This window comes from Patagioenas fasciata, chromosome 2 (genome assembly GCF_037038585.1).
Source record: "Patagioenas fasciata isolate bPatFas1 chromosome 2, bPatFas1.hap1, whole genome shotgun sequence".
Taxonomy (NCBI): domain Eukaryota; kingdom Metazoa; phylum Chordata; class Aves; order Columbiformes; family Columbidae; genus Patagioenas; species Patagioenas fasciata.
The window spans coordinates 108651328-108669514 of NC_092521.1; the positions used below are offsets into that span (position 1 = coordinate 108651328).

Sequence of the window (18187 nt, forward strand, 5' to 3'; positions counted from 1 at the left end):
TGAAATGGATTACCTACTGCCTTGCTCAGACTATACTGAACGGTTACTACAGATATGGTGACTCCTCTCATGAGAAGCTCTTAGCAATTAGTTTTGTTTTGCCAAGAAATATGAATTATGAACAGACTCTCTCACCTGACTACATAAAAAAAATAAATTCAAGAATACAATGCAATTACCTGTCATGTTGCAGTAAACTTTCAAAGGTCCCAGTGCCCCACTGCCATCTGGATCTATCCAGTAGTAATTTGAAGTTTTGCCCAAGTGTTTGTATGCTTCACAAGAGAGTTCATAAATAGCTGGAATGAAATAAAACACAGAATAAGGATCTTCAAATCCTGGAGCAAAAAGTCCATAATGGCAATAAATTGACTTTATTTATATATCAAGAACTATATGTTTGACGTTAAAGTAATGTCACTGACATTTGCAGAAAACAAAGCATCTTTCCAAATGATACAGAAGTGATTAAAAGCTTGAGACATACAATTTCATTGTTTTGCATGTGAGAGGAATCCAGAATAGGAAAAGAATTCCAGGAGCTTGGCAGGGGCAGTGGGGAGAAACAATGAAACATTTTCAAGAGTATAATTAAGCTGTTTTTCAAAAAATACTTCAGTGGGTAACTTTGTTTATACACTGGTTTAAGTTTTACATCATAAATGGAGACACTTCTATTCATCTGACACACCTTTCCCTTTAGTTTTCTTTCAAGAGATACACCAAAAAAGCTTGTGAGTTTTCTTTCTGTAAATTTGAGAATAAAAACTTTTATTACAACTCAGAATAACACTGAGGTTACTGCTTTCAAATTCAAGTCCTAAAACTGCCTGTCAAATTGTGTTATGACAAATAGCTCAGATGTAATAATAAGCATTGTAGATAGAAGCTTTTCTAGTACCTCCCATATTTTCTTTGGAATGTATGACTGTTACAAAGTTATGTGTATTACACATGGATAAATTATATCATTTTATGCATACAAAAGTAACACTGGTAATTTATAGAATCTGGTATGTGTATACATATAATTAGTAAATTATATAAATATTTTTCTACGGAATTTCTTAAAAAAGGAATGTGTAATACTTCTTTGTTTTCCAAGGACCAGATGGTACAGCTTTTTTGTTTGGAATCAATCAGCTGCTAAAAGAAATGAAATGTTTGTTTAACCAGACTTCATCATATCCACTCTAAAAATTAATCTAATTTGTTGGCAAATCTTGCTAAGACTGGCTTTATTTCAAATGTCCATTAAGATGAGCTGTTTCACTTGCCTCTGATGCTGAGTGATGGATCACACACATACATTTAAAGGCCTCTAACAAATTATCTAAGATGCAGGAAGTAAAGTAGAGCTAAAAAAAAAAAATCTCCAATTTTGATGTCGAATTAATGCAAAGTGAAAGACTGTTAGTTATTAATATTTATAGAAAGGATCTCCTTGTCAATGCTACAAGAGAAAGAATTTCCTGAACAGTTTTATGTGTTCATCACAGGGCCTAAAGTCAATCTCACACAAGAAGTAGACACTTTAATTAAATTGTGAAAGGTTCCAAACCATTTCTTCTTACTCCCTAAACTAAACTCAACAGATTCTTTCACGATCAAGAAGACTGTTTGTTTTCAGACACTTTATCCAGATTTCATAAGGAATTAATAACCCATTTTCCTCAGATATATTTCTCTAACTCTCTGCACACTACCTAAATGTAATTACAAAATACCAATTCCGTTCATGTATAATTGTTGTGATGCCAAGTTGCAGATCTTAATAGATGCATTCCAAGCTGTATTCCAGATCAAGAAGATGACAAATAGTGCTCTCGGAAGCTCATGGGGGTTTTGTTTGTTTGTTCGTGGGTTTTCTTTGGTTTGGTTTGTTTTTTTCCTTTTCTAAACCCTTTCAGAAAACCAAGGGAGTTTTGTCTTTGTAGTATCCTATCTTTACGTAGGGTACAGATACTACTACAATTCAGAAAAAATATTAGAAGACACAACCATGTTGCACTGTTTAATCACTGATTTATCACTACTGAATATTTTTACAGGAAGTTAAAACGTTCAGATGCAACATCCTTCCTTCTGTTCTTCCAGAATGAGACAAATCCAAAGTGGTACCTAGTTACTAGTTACTATCACAGCACAGAACAGGCTGTTTTTGTATAAGTCACTATCTGTTAATCTTCAATATTATGTTGAACACCAAGCATGAAGATTGTCCTTCAAATTAAAAAAAAAAAAAAAAAAAAAAAGAGTGGGACATTCTAAATAAATTCCATTTGCAAAAAGTGTTTCTGTGAGCGTGTGATAGGTTTTTGGCAGCCTTCGTCCATATGTAAATGCATTAAAACCTTAAAAATTAGAATAAACAAAAAATGAAAGGGTAGGTCCTAGTGTCAGGAGCAGTAACATACAAATCACATAACAGGAGTATAGGAACAAAATGAAGGGATAAGTGAAGTTGGTATACTGACAAAATAGCCAGTAATTAAGATGCAACAGGAAAAAGCAAACATGTTCTGGTGTATGAAGACACTTAATGAAAGAAAGAGACCTTTTGTTGACTTTAGATGGCAAAGAGTAGCCACTAACATTAACAGCAGAGCAAAGTACCAAGTACCAGGTAGAGGAGGCAACTGTAAAGGGGAGGAGGAAAAAGTACGTATGGAAAGAACAAAAAACAGTAAGAGAAGAGCACCAAAAAGATGCTATAGTCTTTTAAAAGTTTAATCACCTGAATAATACAGATCAAACGAAGTCCACCAAATCCATTTCATGCTAAAATTTGAAAGAGGTTGGCTGTGTTCTAGCATCCAGCCCCAGAATTGCTTACCTCAACCCTTAAAGGGCTGATGGACAAGGGAAGACAACACTCATTTCCAAGCTTTTAGGATCCTCTACTTTAAATATCTGAGCAAAAGCAAATGGTTCAGAAAACCAGTTTACAGAATAGCTTTTCCAGCTCCAGACTATAAACCAAAAGCCAAGAGTCAGCTTTGCTTAGATTTCAATGGCTCTTACTGATTGAAAGAAGCAGATGTTCCCTCACTCCTGTTTTACTTTCTGACTTGCATAAACATCAAGAGAGTTAGTCAGCAGCTGTGCCAGCTGTGTGGGATATCTCTAGAAAGCAGAAGACCTGAATGACAAGAAGGATTTAGCAACTCTGTCACCCTATATGAGGTTCCCATAGAGTTTCAGTGGCACGTTGGTTAACTACAGTTTCTTCATCACTACGTAAAAAGGCAGCTTTAATTTTAGGGCTGAGAAATAGCCTCCTTTTATAAATACAAAGCTCATTACAAATAGAAGACCCAGCACGACTGTCTGCACTATGCGACACAATTAATGTGTTACAATACATTTTGATTCTGTCAGTGAATATGGCTATAGCAGGGGATAAACGCCGTTAAACTGCTGGTAATACAGGAATAAATCTCCTCAGCTTTGCAGGGGCATAGCAAAGGTAAAGATTCACAGGAACTGATGGAATTAAATGGTAGTAAACAGGACAAAAGTAGGCAGTGCATCGGATCCATGAAGTCCAGCTACACCTCTTCAACACTTCCAGCTTCCCAGAAAAATACTGAAAGCTAAAAGACTGTGAGGTTCTTGGGTTTATGTCACTCAAGCTGGTTTCAACTCTTCAGCACCTTAAATAGGGCTGAAAGTACAAACAGACAAGGAAGGGGAAAAAACCCTCAAACTTACTCAAGGAATAGTTGTGCACTGAAATGGCATACCTGCAATTTATTTTAAAATAAATGAATGATTTATTTGTTGCTTTATTACAATATGTATTCAGAAGATAACTACAAAACTGAAAATGTTAACAAATATGTTTTTATATATAAATACACACACCCCGTAAGCTTCTGCTCTGTCAGTGGAAGCTTCTCTCTATGCAGTACCATAACAAAAAAAATATCCCCGCCCTTATTCATTCCAATGCTATATGGTGGAGAAACTATGTATGTTACAATTTTTTTTAAACAGGTTAAGTGAAATAGAAATCTCACCATGACTTAAAGCAAATTATATATGAGAACAAAAAATCTTCTGAATTCCAGATCTGTATTCTGACAGTAAGAACACATGAAGATGCTGTTTTTCTGTACTATTTCATGTATATAAAAAAGTTTTTTTAAAGCTGCATAAAAGGCAAACATGATGCAACAGTACTTCATTGTTCTGGTTATTCTGCAGGACTATTGCTGCAAAGGTCAGAGCCAAATGTTATATCTGTCAGTTTTTTGTTTGGATTAAAAAAAAATCAGTAGTATGGAACTCATCTTTGTATTGCCCGAGGACAGCAAAAGTAAAAATTTAAAAAAATCTCTCTATAGCTACAGTTGAACCTAGAATAAGTACAGAAGTGTTGTTAAAGTCAGACAAAAGTAAGTATGAACAAGGATTTACTTTCACATCTCACATTTCAAAGTGAACTAACCCTTTCAGATGTGATGATATGGAAGTATTGCTACAAATCCATACTGTAACAGTGCACAGTCTCAGTAATTTAGTTAAATCCAATTTAAGGTAAAACAGGCCATATAAAACAGTGTTTAATTTTTATATAACAAGTAACCTTCTGGTATGTAAATCCCTCCACATCTTCTCATATGCATGCACACACATACTCCATGCTAGACAATTCTTCCGTTTGTAATTATATAGTTATTGCATTTATCCTTCCTAACAAAAAAAAAAGGCTGAAAGTTTAAATAAACTTTGTCTTTACTCATAAGTAGAACTGTTAACTTGATTATCATGAGCTTGAAAAGTTTTCCAAAGTAGCTCTTGCCACACTTCCAAATGTTAAGGCTGCCCTTGTTCATTTGCTGTTGGCAAAGCAAATGTCATTGGAAACTTCTGCTGAACATGCCTGGGTTTGGCCCTTCCACCCTTTTAGGCTGTCAGTCTACATAATCATAGAATCATATAAATATTTATGTGGGAAAAGACCTTTAGGATCATCAAGTCCAACCGTTAACCTAACACTGCCAAGTCTACCTCTGAACCATGTCCCTAAGCACCACATCTACATCTTTTAAATACTTCCAAGCATGGTGACTCCACCCCTTCCCTGGGCAGCCGGTTCCACTGCATCACAACCCTTTCCGCGATAATTTTTTCCTAATATCCAATCTGAACCTTCTCTGGCACAAGTTGAGGCCATTTCCTTCCTTCCTTGTCCTATCACTTGATACCTGGGAGAAGTGACCAATACCCTCTATGCTACAACCTCCTTTCAGGTAGTTGTTGACAGTAATAAGGCCTCCCCTCAGCCTCCTTTTCTGCAGACTAAACAGTCCCAGTTCCCTCAGCTGCTCCTCATCAGACTTCTGCTCCAGGCCCTTCACCAGTTTAATTGCCCTTCTCTGATCTCAATTCAGCACCTCAACGTCTTTCTTGTAGTGACGGGCCCAAAACTGAACACAACATTCAAGATGCAGCCTCACCAGCACCGAGTACAGGGGGATGATCACTTCCCTAGCCCTGCTGAAGCTCCCAGCACCTTCAGGTATGAAAGCTGAATTCTAAAATAAATTCCAAATTAAAAAAAAAAACAAACAAGGAGCACCACCTGCCGCCAGCATCCAAAAAAACCTTCTCAGTCAAATAGTGACAGAAGGAGGAAACCAGGGCTGCACATGTATCCAAAATGTTTCAAGCTGTTTCAATACACTTCAACTTCTCTTTTCAAGTGAAGGCACAGTCACCTAAGAGAGCTCCAAAGCATTAAAAACACCAAACACAATCTGATCCAAGATTCCTGTTTTAGGGTTTTTTCTTGCTATTTTTGCCCACTACATAATTATCTTAATGTAAAAGGACAACAATACACCTGGTTTAGTTTCTGAATACAGCCAAAGATTCCTTTAAAAAAATCCTTCTTGGTTTAATAAATACCTTCAAAATGTTTGCTAAAGTAACACCTTCCCCTAACAAAAGGTGGTGGTAGTGGGGAACAAAAATAAGATCTTAACTAGATAAAATTGTCTTGCAACACCAACGATAACTCTTCAAAACAAATTCCTGATGGACTCCTAGAGACAGCAATTTCTGCATGACCAGAAGGTGGATATTTAGCCAAGAGATGCTCACCACAAACCACTCATCTAAATTTCAGGTACTCACGGCTGAGATGCCCCTGTAGAATTAGGTTCCCTTGATGAGAAAAAGCATGAGAAGTAGTACATTAAATAAAAGATTAGGCTATAATAAAATAAAGCTGTAAGACCTTCAAGGCTCTGAGCCCTCACAACCTGAGGAGCAGCCAGCCGTGGCCACTCATGGTGTGCTCACCTGGACGCGCCAGACCATTGGGAAGATGCCAGCACACTCAGTCAGCTGCAACGCTGGGTTTATCTGGTCTACGTGCACTTAGAAACTGTGCCTGAATATGCCAATAACTGCAACGAGGTTCACGTCCAGGAAAAAACTGTGTTTCTTGATGAGCTGCAGCTTTACGTGCATCTTAAATGTAACGTGTACGCAAAAACATTGATTAAGAAATTTGAAGTTCCCCTTGGGAAAGTTTGTTGTGTGTGTTTCTTTATTTTTTTGTTTGTTTGGGAAATAGATCTACTGTGATGCTAACGAAATTCCAGAAATTTCTTTCTTGAGGAAATGCAACAATTCTAGATTGAGCTATGCTACATTTAATTACAACAAAATTATTTGCATTCTGGAAGAACGAAGAAATAAGGAAGTTTCCAACTGTGACATACATTGCCAATGCAATATTGCCTAATTATTAATGACAATGGAAATCAGGAAACCTGCACTGCCTGGCCTGTATGTTGCACCTGCAAGACTATTTTTGCCTGTTTTTAAAGAAATGTTGCTATACATGAAAAGCCATTCAGCAAAACCACATTTTTCACATATAAAAATGCAATTAAGCAATTGGAAAAATCCACCAAAATCATGGTTGTGACACAGAATAACAAAATTGTTTAGGTTGGAAAAGACCTGTAAGATCATAGAGTCCAACTGTAAACCTCACACCACCTCTAAACCACGTCCTTAAAAACCTCAAGTACACATCTTTTAAACACTTCCAGGGATGGTTATTTAACCACTTCCCTGGGCAGCCTGTTCCAATGTCTGATAACCCTTTCCATGAAGAATTTTTTCCTAATATCCAATCTAAACCTCCCCTGGCACATGCTTTAGCTAATCATTTTCCCAGTTGTAGTAAAACCAAGATCAAGCACTACTTCTCAACCATGACTAGGTTACCTTCACAGCCAGAAGCTGAACTGAGCTATTGGAGTCCCAAAAGCACAAGAAAGCACAAGCCCTGGCACCTTTACACATCTTCACAGTGAAACTGAGATTTGACTTTTTTTTTCTGGGATACAATCATTGTAGGGCCCCTTGGTTTGCTCTCACAGTTGTCTGGGACAAACACAGGAATTCTAAGAGCTCAAACCTCCATTCTTTCACTGTGGCCATGTGAGATTGGCAAGAGTCTATCACACACCACAAAATTATTTCACTCACAGCAGTTCAAATGCAAGTTAACCTAAGCCTAAGGGTTTAGTTCTGTTACTCCTAACATCACATTAAAGAAGTACTACATCATTCTACAAGATGTTCTGGGAAAAGGTTTTTCAGTTGCTCAAATTATATTTGGAGCAGTAAGTGCTGGGAAAAAAAGCAGGATCTTTTCCTGATCATAATTAGTGTAAATGCCGAACTGCATGGCTGAGGTGAACCTCAAAAATAATCTCATCTCATCTCATCTCATCTCATCTCATCTCATCTCATCTCATCTCATCTCATCTCATCTCATCTCATCTCATCTCATCTATTTAATAAAAAAAGATCAATTACATCCATGTTTCATACCTGACATACTCTGTTCAAAATCTTCCATGATGTAAATTCCCCAACAGGACAAGCCTGCCTATAGCTCCACCCCGCCCTTCAGCATCAGTGTTTCTCCCACTCACTCAACACTGTGAAGCTGCTCTGCTGCAACTTAAGCTCATAATTTCTCTTTCTAGCGATCATTACTTTGGAGAAAAGCTTACTGAACTCCTGTCTGCAGCTGTATTTTGTTTACTTGCAGATATAAAGCTCTTCTCTACAACAAAAAGGCCAGGTTTGTTCACCTTGGCCACAGGTTGTGTGTTCTAGGTTCTGAATTATTCTTCTTGCTCTGCTTTGGACTCTCAGTGTTTTTGGTGAAGCCCGGCACACAAAATTGGGCAACGCCCAGCACAGCAGGCTTAATTTGCACATCCCACAGGTTATGCTTCTATTAATTAATCCCAAAATAGTCCTTTCCTTATTCACAGAAGCATATACAATGAACTACAAGGTAAATAAGCCAGCAGTAAAGTCTACATCTGCAGAACAGAAAAACCACACAAAAACCCCAAAAACCAAACAAACAAAAAAAAGAAAAACCCATTAAAAAACCCTACCACACACACACACACAAAACACCCACCAAAGAAGAACACACCACAAAAGAAAACAACGCAAAACCCAACCAACCAAAAATAAAAACCAAACCAGCAGTTTTCCTCAACCTCTAGCTTCTACAGTTGGTTAACCCCTCCTAAACAGAGTCCTTCCCAATGCCCAGTATCTCTGCACTTCAAAACCCTTAAAACAGTTTCCAAAAGAAAGACCATTCTTTAATTTTGTATAGATATATAATATTTTATTTTTTTCTATATAAATAAAATATTATGTAAATATACAGATACATACTCTCTTTAAAATGAATTGGGAAGGTAAACCAACAGAAGGCATTCTAGTGGTTTATGGCACGACTACTGCACATTTCTGTCCACTGCTGCATTAGCTGTCATGCCACTAAAACTTTCCATCAGCAAAGCTCCTGTGTGACTGAGCACAAGAGTTCTTCCTGCTGCCATTGATCTAATCTTCAGCCTCCTCAAAGCTCTGAAGTTACGGATTTCCACCTTTCAGCTGCTGTTATCTGCCTCACGCTCTCCTTCTGCCTCCTATTGTGAGCTAATGAACCTATAAAGGGTTATCATTATTAGTACAATATTCAAATATGCCCTGTAGAAACAGAAAGAAAATTAAAAAGCAGAGAAAAAGAAAAATAATAAGATTTGTGGCGATTTGCCAAATCTGTGTCAAGTTGACTCCAGGCTCATTTATGTCAGTGATAAACAAGACAATTGCCATTGTGGTAACAAAGGGAAGAAAATACAGGGTTTTCCATCAGATTAAGAAAGAGAGCATGAGTTTATTTGCCACTAGGATAATAAAGAAAATTACTGCCATGGGGTTGGAAACTGCAATTTGAGTTACCACATCAAAATTTGCTGTGAATACAGAAGAAAAACATCCCATTTATGGTAAAAACAAAGGTGTTTCCTTTTCTCTCTCAACTTTCTTCTTTCTTTGCTTTGGGCTGGGATCAGGGGAGGAGGGCAGAGAGAAATGAATTTAAATCCAAAAGGCTGATCAAAGATGCATTTTTAAACAAATTTAGCAGTGATTTTAAATCAGAAGCCATAGATAAGGCAATTAGCATCCTTGTAACAGTGTCAGCCTAGAGACACCACAGGAAAGAAGTATAATTAGACACTGATTTTTAACAAGGTGTTTTTGAGAATTAAGTCATTAAAGGGTACACAAACACTTTTCAATAAACAAACAAAAAACCCCAACCAACCAACGCACGCCAAAAAAAAACCCTGCATTCTAGCATGGCTCTTTGTGGCTAAACCAAACACCAGTCAGGGTAAAAACATTTGAAGGGGAGAACTGCAAGTCATGCCAAACATCTCCACATATGGCACACTTTCATTATAAATCTGGATGGTCTGGCACATTTGTGCATCTGTAATGCGTAACTGGGCAATGCAACTGATGGAGAAGATTTTTAAAGAAACACCATGTTTGTACTGGTCCTACACTGGTCCCAGCCACAAAAAACTTCACAGCTTTTTTATTTTATCATCTTGCCCCTTTCTTCCCTCCTCTTCCTCTCTCCTATGCAAAAGGCTTCAAGGTAGATATAAAAAGTAAGTTTAAAAAATCCCTACCCCTAAAGAAAACATATAATTTCTACTCCCACTTACTTTGTACTGCCAGGGCAATGGAAAAGAAGAGACAAGTTTAACACCTGGATTTACACTTCCCCAGCTGCATAAAACAAATGCTTGGTTGCACACTACAGTGTGCTAAGATCCACAAATAAAAACCTCACTAAATTATACAAGGGCCAAAGTAGGGGAGACAACTCTAGTAAATTCTAGTGGAAGGTGTCCCTGCCCATGGCAGGGGGGTTGGTAGTAGATGATCTTTCAGGTCCCTTCCAACCCAAACCATTCTATGGTACCATGAAATCTAGGTCAAAGGTACAGAAATATCTGGAATCTTATTTTAATATAAAATTTCTATAAACGGCTGCAAATAGCAAAAACACAGATTAAACCCAAGGATTTTTCCCCATTGAGTTCATGCCAGTTCTTTTCTGTCTTGGATATTACAGCATTTGATCCTTCTTAAGAATTCAACTTCCTCATCAATGTTCAATAATGCCCAGCTGCACAAAGATATATTCTCATTGCACAGATTTAAAAGAGATTATAGTGTCAGTTTTTGTTTATTCATGAATATTACTAATCCTAAAATGCATTACTCCCATGCTCATTTATAAGTCTGTAATTGTTTTATTTTTACAGGCCTCAACAGTTGTTGTGTTTCTTGTCCCTTTCTCCCTCTCCCCACCCCCCCACACCAGTTCCCCAAATATTTTTGGATCTGAACCTATCATAACCAGCAATCCTCTGAAGGAAAATATGGTATCTTGCTTAGCTGTACTTACTCAATACAGGCTTTACTTGAGTAAAACTTCCTCAAGTTATTAAAAAAAAATACTGGTTAAATAAAATAAGATTTCCTAAAGTCTTACATTAAAAGCTTATGTTTAAAAAAAAAAAAAAAGAAAGCAACAAAAACCCAAACCACACCAACAAACAGTAGCTCACCTACAAAACAACTGGTATGCATATAGGCTTACAGACACCTAACCAAACAGTGGATTCTCCAGAGGAGCTTGGCACTTACTTTCACCAACAGAAAAGAACCGAAACATTATGAAAACAAATGCTCATATCAGCATTTGCATTATCTCAATCAAAATATCCTCTATCAACATGACACCAATTTAGAATCAATGCATCATCTCTGTCACTTCCATTAATCCCTAAGCAACTCACAATGACAACAGAACTCAACTTTCTTTAACTGCCATAAAAATATCAGCAGAAACATCTGCTCCATGTCTCTTTTTTCACGTTTTCTCGCCAATATTTTCAGTTGGGAATGACTGTCCTGGCAATTTACTGGAAATCATTTACACATCTTTCTTTTTCACATAATGGATTTGCTGCTGGGTACCTTGGAGGTTGTCTGGTTGGCATGCACTCTCTTTTGCGGGTATCTGTTTCAATAGCTGCACTGTAGAGTACTCATTCAGGCTATTTAATGAGGGGATGAGATTATGGGGAAAGTGTCAGGTTCTGTGAAAAAAAAACAAACCTGCACACCCACAGAGATGTGACGGCTGGGGAAAAGCCCAAATAATGCCCTGCCAGGCTGCTCCCAGGTCCACCACAGGAATCATCAGCCCATCAAAGGCCCATCTCGACAAACCCAGGGAGAGACACAAATCAAGGACTCCTAAACAATAACCAACCAGTGTGAGGCTGTTCCAGCACAATTTCAGCCCCAGTGTCTGTGCATGAAGCCTATCACCTTGAGTCACTGGGAACATCTCTCCCCAATACCTTTCTAAACTAAGGGGACTGCAGCCTAGGGGTCGGACACATTATGAGATGCATGGGAAGCATAGCTCAGGATTGCCAAGGATTATCTGTCTAGGGGCAGAACCAAAGGTGGGAAAAGGCAGAGGGCTAGGTGATTTAAATGAGGAAAAAATGCAGGGGAAAAAAAAAAAAGGCATAAATACTGGTCTGGTCAGTACACTTGCTTGGTTTTGCACTGCATCTGATCAGCACAGTCTGTCCTGTCTTCTTATTAAATTCCTTTCTAACTCTTTCCTGGATGAGGGACTCTTGATCCTGTGGGGGTGCCAGTAGATGGGGTCAGATCACAGGTTGGAGGGCCCCTGTGTCCTTGGAGGCAGACACTGGAGCAAGTGTGTGAGCATGTGATGGTTAGTGAAGATCAAGCTGGACTAGCCAGCAAGTAGGTGAAGTGGTCTAGGAGCAAGAGGAGTTGTATATCCAGGTGACAGAAACTGGGCAGACTGGGATTCAAGGCCAGCTGCTGGGCAGAATGGATGCCTGAGCCCTGCTGCTGGAGGGGTCCACCCTGTACACATGTATAATATATATAGTGGACCTCCATCCTGCTCAGGCAGAGTAGGAAGCAGAGTGAGGCCACTGGTGCTGTCCATGTTTGTGTGAGTGCACTGAGTGTCTGTGATCCATGTGGTCTGATGTGTATATGTGTAGCGTATTGTGTGTTTAATGTGCACGTGCCTGCTGAGAATACATCTTTTCACCTGCTATTGGTAGGATCTGGGGTCATCAAGCTGCAGAAGCACCACCTCTTTCAGGTTGTGCAATCTGGCATCATATGTTTTTTTCTAACAGAAAGTATTGCATAGCGTATGTATTTCAAATGGCATACAAGGTCAGAATAATTAACTTATCTCCTGTAGTCATTTCCCCTTCTCTTTATGGTTGCAATTAGCTTCTTACATAGCCGTGAATCTGTGTGTTGTATTCAGCTACACTAATATTCAACACATCTCCACTCTCTCTGATCAGTAACATACTGCTTGACAAGTAGTTCAGGTGACCAAGCCCTGGCTGATACTCCCAGCTTCTGTCCAGCAGAGCTTTCTAATCTGCAGAGTGTATTTGATGACGGTCATCAAAAGTGTTGGAAGAAAGCAAATACAAAGACCAGGTGAAGAGGAAATAAAAAAAATAAAAAAAAAAAATCAGAGCAGATAATGAGAGAACGAATGATAGAGGAAACAAATAGCTGAGGTTGATAGGCAACCACAACGAAATTGAGAAACATGAAAATGGGGAAAACAGAAGTGAGTCTGAAAAGGAGAGGCATAGTTAGGAATTTCAGAAAGACTGAAGTCCTTGTAGTTCAGTTAGCCTAAGCATGAATCTAAGAAATGCAGTGATATTTGTAGTGCTCTGAAGTAGCAGGGCCAGATCTGGGGAAAAAAAAAAAAAAAAAAAAAAGGACAAACGGCACATCATGATTTCCTCAAAGTTTTAGAGCATCTACTAGTTCTTTCTGAACCTAAAAGCATACTGAAAGCATATCATATTAAAAAGAGCAACCACAGCCACAAAAATATTTAATCTAAAATTTTCTGAACAAGTGATTAGGTGATAACGGAATATGGAGATGAGTTACTGTAAAAGTGACACAGTGATACATGGGCTTAAAGATTTGCAAGATAAGATTCAAAGACTGTATGGTTCCAGTAAAATAAAATTAATAGTGCTAAATATAAAGCTAAGTACCTAAGTGCATGTAAGTAGTACAGCTAAGACTTCTACTGAGAAAATAAAGACCTACAAACTACATCAACAAATTTAATTATTTCTACCAATATCAGCACAAACTGTGTTTATGAAACACATGCATCCTCCATGCTTTTGTAAAGTTAGATAAAAGTAAACATACCTAGAGGCTTCCCTAGGCTTCAGTAAAATATTTTAAGCCTTTTAGTAATCTGTCATTACTTCTGCTAAAATACTAGTCTAGCCTAGGTAACTATTAGCCATTTAACTTAAGGTGAAATTTTAAAGCAACAGTTATGAAGTATGACCAATACCAAATAATAATACCTACTTCTGCTAATGGATTTTGATCCTACAGCTTGTCCTGCTTTGTTTCCCATTTAAATTACAGCACCTTGGGAAGGAGAGTATGCCCCCCCACCCCCCCACCCCCAAAAAAAAAAAAAGCACAAAATCACACCTTGGAGTGAAAAGGGTCACTGTGGACTACTGATTCCTAAGGCATGTAGAGCTGCCAAAAACTTCCACTGTAAAGAAACTTGAGTATACTGGAAAAAATGAATATAACTATGTTTGAGAAAGGTAATATCCATAAACAAGAACCAAGCTATCTAAAAAAATACCATCTGGAATATACATTTTTCACAGAGAAGTATCATAAGGGGACTGCCAATATCTGCTCTCTATGCTCTCTACTAAAGCCATACACCTACTACTGTAAATATAACCATTGTCATACTAGTTATCAAGGCAAAGGATACCATAAAAAGCACAAGAAGTACCTTAGGGTTTCACTCCACTTAATCAAAAATACCTATTTACCCCATGCGAACCACACTAAACACTGTTATAGAGCTAACGAAGTAGTAAAAAACTGAGCTCCCACATTTTGTTATCCTTCACATGAATTTCTGTATTTTGGCTTTCTTCTCCTTGTTTTCCATTTTCTTACCCAGTGCAACACTTCCCATGGCTTTGGCTTGTGACAAAAGAACACTGGTACAGAGTTCCCAGAGTTCAGAGTTCCCAGCCAGGCCTGAAACACAATCAGCCTATAATCTCATCTGCAGAGATACAATGCAATAGTCTCTTCCATTGCTTTCAGGCACAAAAAATAAGCACATCCCTCCAAAAAAACCCACTCTTTTGCCCATGGACAAAGCCAACTAAGCTACCCTAAAGGGTCAGCTCTAATGAAGTAATGGTACCTTGCAGGGGAAGTCTGCATAAGAAGACTCAGCAGAGTTCTACCCCAGCAGTCCATTGCAGAAAGTGGACTCCACTGCTTCCTTTTCAACCTCAGGAATTGCTCTATAAAATTTTGCATTCTCAAGGCTAAACTACAGAAAAGATGAGTGGCTTCTGCTAAAGCAAGTTTGGAAATTCAGTTCTCAGAAACTTTGGGGTAATTGGTCACCAGTCTTTCACCTAGGACAGGACACAGAGTTGATTGCAAAGCCTCTGCTTTCTTCAGCAGAAACAGTCCTTATTATGCCGCTCTTCTCCAGTTGTACGCACAGGGAGAAGTACAAAGCTCTTTGGGACTCTGCTTTTCCTGTTGTACTTCTACCTGCAGTATGAATATGTTACGCATTCGTACAGTTAGATCACAAAACCCAACGCTATTATGAGGCAGTAACTGGAAGTGGCTGACAGTTTTTGAAAGATCACCTTCCCTTCCAGGAAAAACACCTGAATGACAACACAGTCACTGGTACCAGCCAGCACAAGTTCATGAGGGGAAAGTACTGCTTAACAAACTTTATTTCTTTCTATGACAAGGTTACCCACCTAGGTGAACAAGGGAAGCCAGCTGATGTGCAGTCCTGGGTGCCACAGTATAAAAAAGATGTTAAGCTACTCGAGAGTATCCAGAAGAGGGTCATGAAGTTGGTGGAGGGTTTAGAGCAAAAGGAGCAGCTAAAGTCACTTGGTTTGTTCAGCCTGGAGGAGACTGCGGGGAGACCTCATGGTGGCTACAGCTTCCTCACAAGGGGAGGAGGAGGGACAGACACCAAACTCTTCTCTCTGGTGATCGATGACAGAACCCAAGGGAATGTCAGGAAGATGTGCCAGGGGAGGTTTAGGTTGGACATCAGGAAGAGGTTCTTCCCCCAGAGGGTGGTGGAGCACTGGAACAGGCTCCCCAGGGAGGTGTCACAGCCCCAAGCCTGGCAGTGTTCAAGATGCCATTGGACAACACCCTCAGACACATGGTGTGAATGTTGGGCTTGTCCTATGCAGGGACAGGAGGTGGAAGCCATAATCCTTGTGGGTCCTTTCCAACTCAGAACATTCTATGATTCTATGAAAAACTGCGGGGTTACAGGAAACCAAAGAACAGTTTCAGAATTATCCTGAATAGCTTACTTTTTCAAAATAATTTTAAAAATTTTTTAAATTAAAACATTTAGCATGTTTCAATGTCTTAGATGATAAATTATGGTCTGATTTTATACTGACCAACTGTTCTCATTAAACTTTTGGAATCAAAAGATATTTTTTTTTCCTAAGCTTTCTTGTCATTTTTTCAAATAGCTCTTCTGCTTGAAATGCTTTTTGTAAGTCTCAAAGCACTTACTAAGAGCATCATTATTCCCATTGTAAAAATGAGGGGGAAAAAAAGTAAACAAAACACCCAAACCAAACAAACAAAAAAGAAAACCCCACACAAGTGGGAAAGAGAAATAACTTGCCCCCCAAAATTACAACACTGGGAAATGCTAACACAAAGGACTGAACCTAAGTATGCCACTTCACAATGCACAGTCCCATCAGACTAACCATACTGCCTTCACATATGGGAAAATCCATTACAAATGTAGAATTTATCCAATCTTTCTACACTAGGTAGTGTACATAGGAATGCCACAAACCCTAGATAATGTCTGGTTACCTGTTGGTGCATACTGACTTATTAATGGCTGGCATAATTAAAAACCAGTACGTTCCCCTATTTTGATTAAAAAAAAAAAATCTTTTTAAGACAAATTACATGCAGAGAGATTAAAAACATCTGCATGTATAGCTGAAGAAGTTGTCATTATTTTGACTACTGTGTATCTTTACAGTTGATGTTTGCATTAACTTCATTCTCTCACACTTCTGAGAAATCCAGAATTACAGAGTGACTTCAAAATATGTTTTTTCTTTCTAATGGCTATTCAGAGGATTATAATATCAGCACCTTAATGCCTTTTTTCAATTAAAGTGTTTTAACAGTGAAGTAAGCAATAAGCTAGATTGTCTTAATGAAAAAGCTGAAGAAAAAGCTAAGTAATTTTGAAGTCTTTACATGTAGAGTCCTTTTCAGGCTACGATTAATTCTGACTTTGATTTTACAAGCATACATGGGTTGTTTTAAAGTTATCTCTTCTTAATTACATGTTCTCTTTTAATTGTCCCCTGGCAACAGTATTTGGTTGTGCATTCTGAATAACAATAGAATACAGGTTACAGTTGCCTGTGAAAAACTTACTTAATACCTAAGCTTTTCCCCAAATGCAGGCTGCAATTCAGGCATATTGCTTCATTAGTTTTAAACACGTTAACTAGGTCATTGAATTAAGGGACTGAAAACACTCTGAATTAGACCCTGACTTCATAATGTTACTGCACTGGACCCAAATATATTACCCCCACCTAGCAGAAATTTAGCTTAAGAACTCATGACACTTAATTCTTATTTAGAGCTACACATAAACAGCATAACTGTATGAACAGCTAAAATCTGAAGCCAAATTTCAGCCCTTACACTCTCTCTCATACCTCATCCAATGGAGTAATTTCGACCTGATTTTTTAATTTCAACACAATTATTGCTGGATGACTATTCATATTCTGCTTTGCATCCTAATATTCATTTCTTCCACTTAAGCTTCGATGCTATTGCTCATTTTGGAACTTCAGCCCTTTCTGTCCTGAACACAGATTCTATCCATATACTTACAACAGAAATGCAAGTTGCTTCCAATTTATCGCATTTTCTGCATTTCACAAACACCCAGTGCAGAGCAGTTCTCAGCTCAGCAGACAATAAATTAGTAGCAGCAGAAGTAATTAGAGCCTGTGGCACTGAAACTAAGAACAGGCTGATTAAAAAAAAAAATCAGAGTACAAAACCAAAAAAAAACCCTGCAATGAGGCCAAACTCAAACTAAAACAAAACAAAACAAAACAAAAAAACAAAACAAAAACAAAAACAAACAAACAAAACAAACAGAGTACAAAGCTTGTATTTTTCCAGTTTTGCAAGAACACCTCCAATAATGCAGCAGTTTGGGGCCTATATGTTTCAAATGAAGATCTCAGACTAAACCAAACAACTTCACTCTCATTGTAAAATTACATTTTAATAAAAAAGACGTAATTTAATAATAGTCTGCAACCTTGGAAAATAAATACATTATGTTAAATCCTTCAAAAACATGTAATAAATAATAGACGATGAATGATGATATTTCCTTTGAAAAGCATTATTGGAAAAGAGATTAGCTTCTCTAGGAAGCTAGCATACTGATTATATAATCCTTTCAATAAACTTCTGTAAACAAAAGCAGTTTCTTTATAAATAGGCTTTGAGAATCTCTGTTCTCAACAACAAAGAGACTAACATCCCAGAAATGAGGTTTTGCATATCACGTATCAAATTAGAACAT

General features: G+C 38.0%; 1 protein-coding gene across 2 annotated transcripts in view; it reads right to left on the reverse strand.

Annotated features, from left to right (window-relative positions):
- CNTNAP2 (contactin associated protein 2) overlaps positions 1-18187 on the reverse strand; it is a 1148794-nt gene that overhangs the window by 373452 nt on the left and 757155 nt on the right. For both annotated transcript variants that reach the window (XM_065830092.2, XM_071804698.1), the window contains exon 12: positions 180-299. In XM_065830092.2, the coding sequence (XP_065686164.1) occupies positions 180-299 (120 nt within the window). The remainder of the gene's footprint in view (positions 1-179; positions 300-18187) is intronic.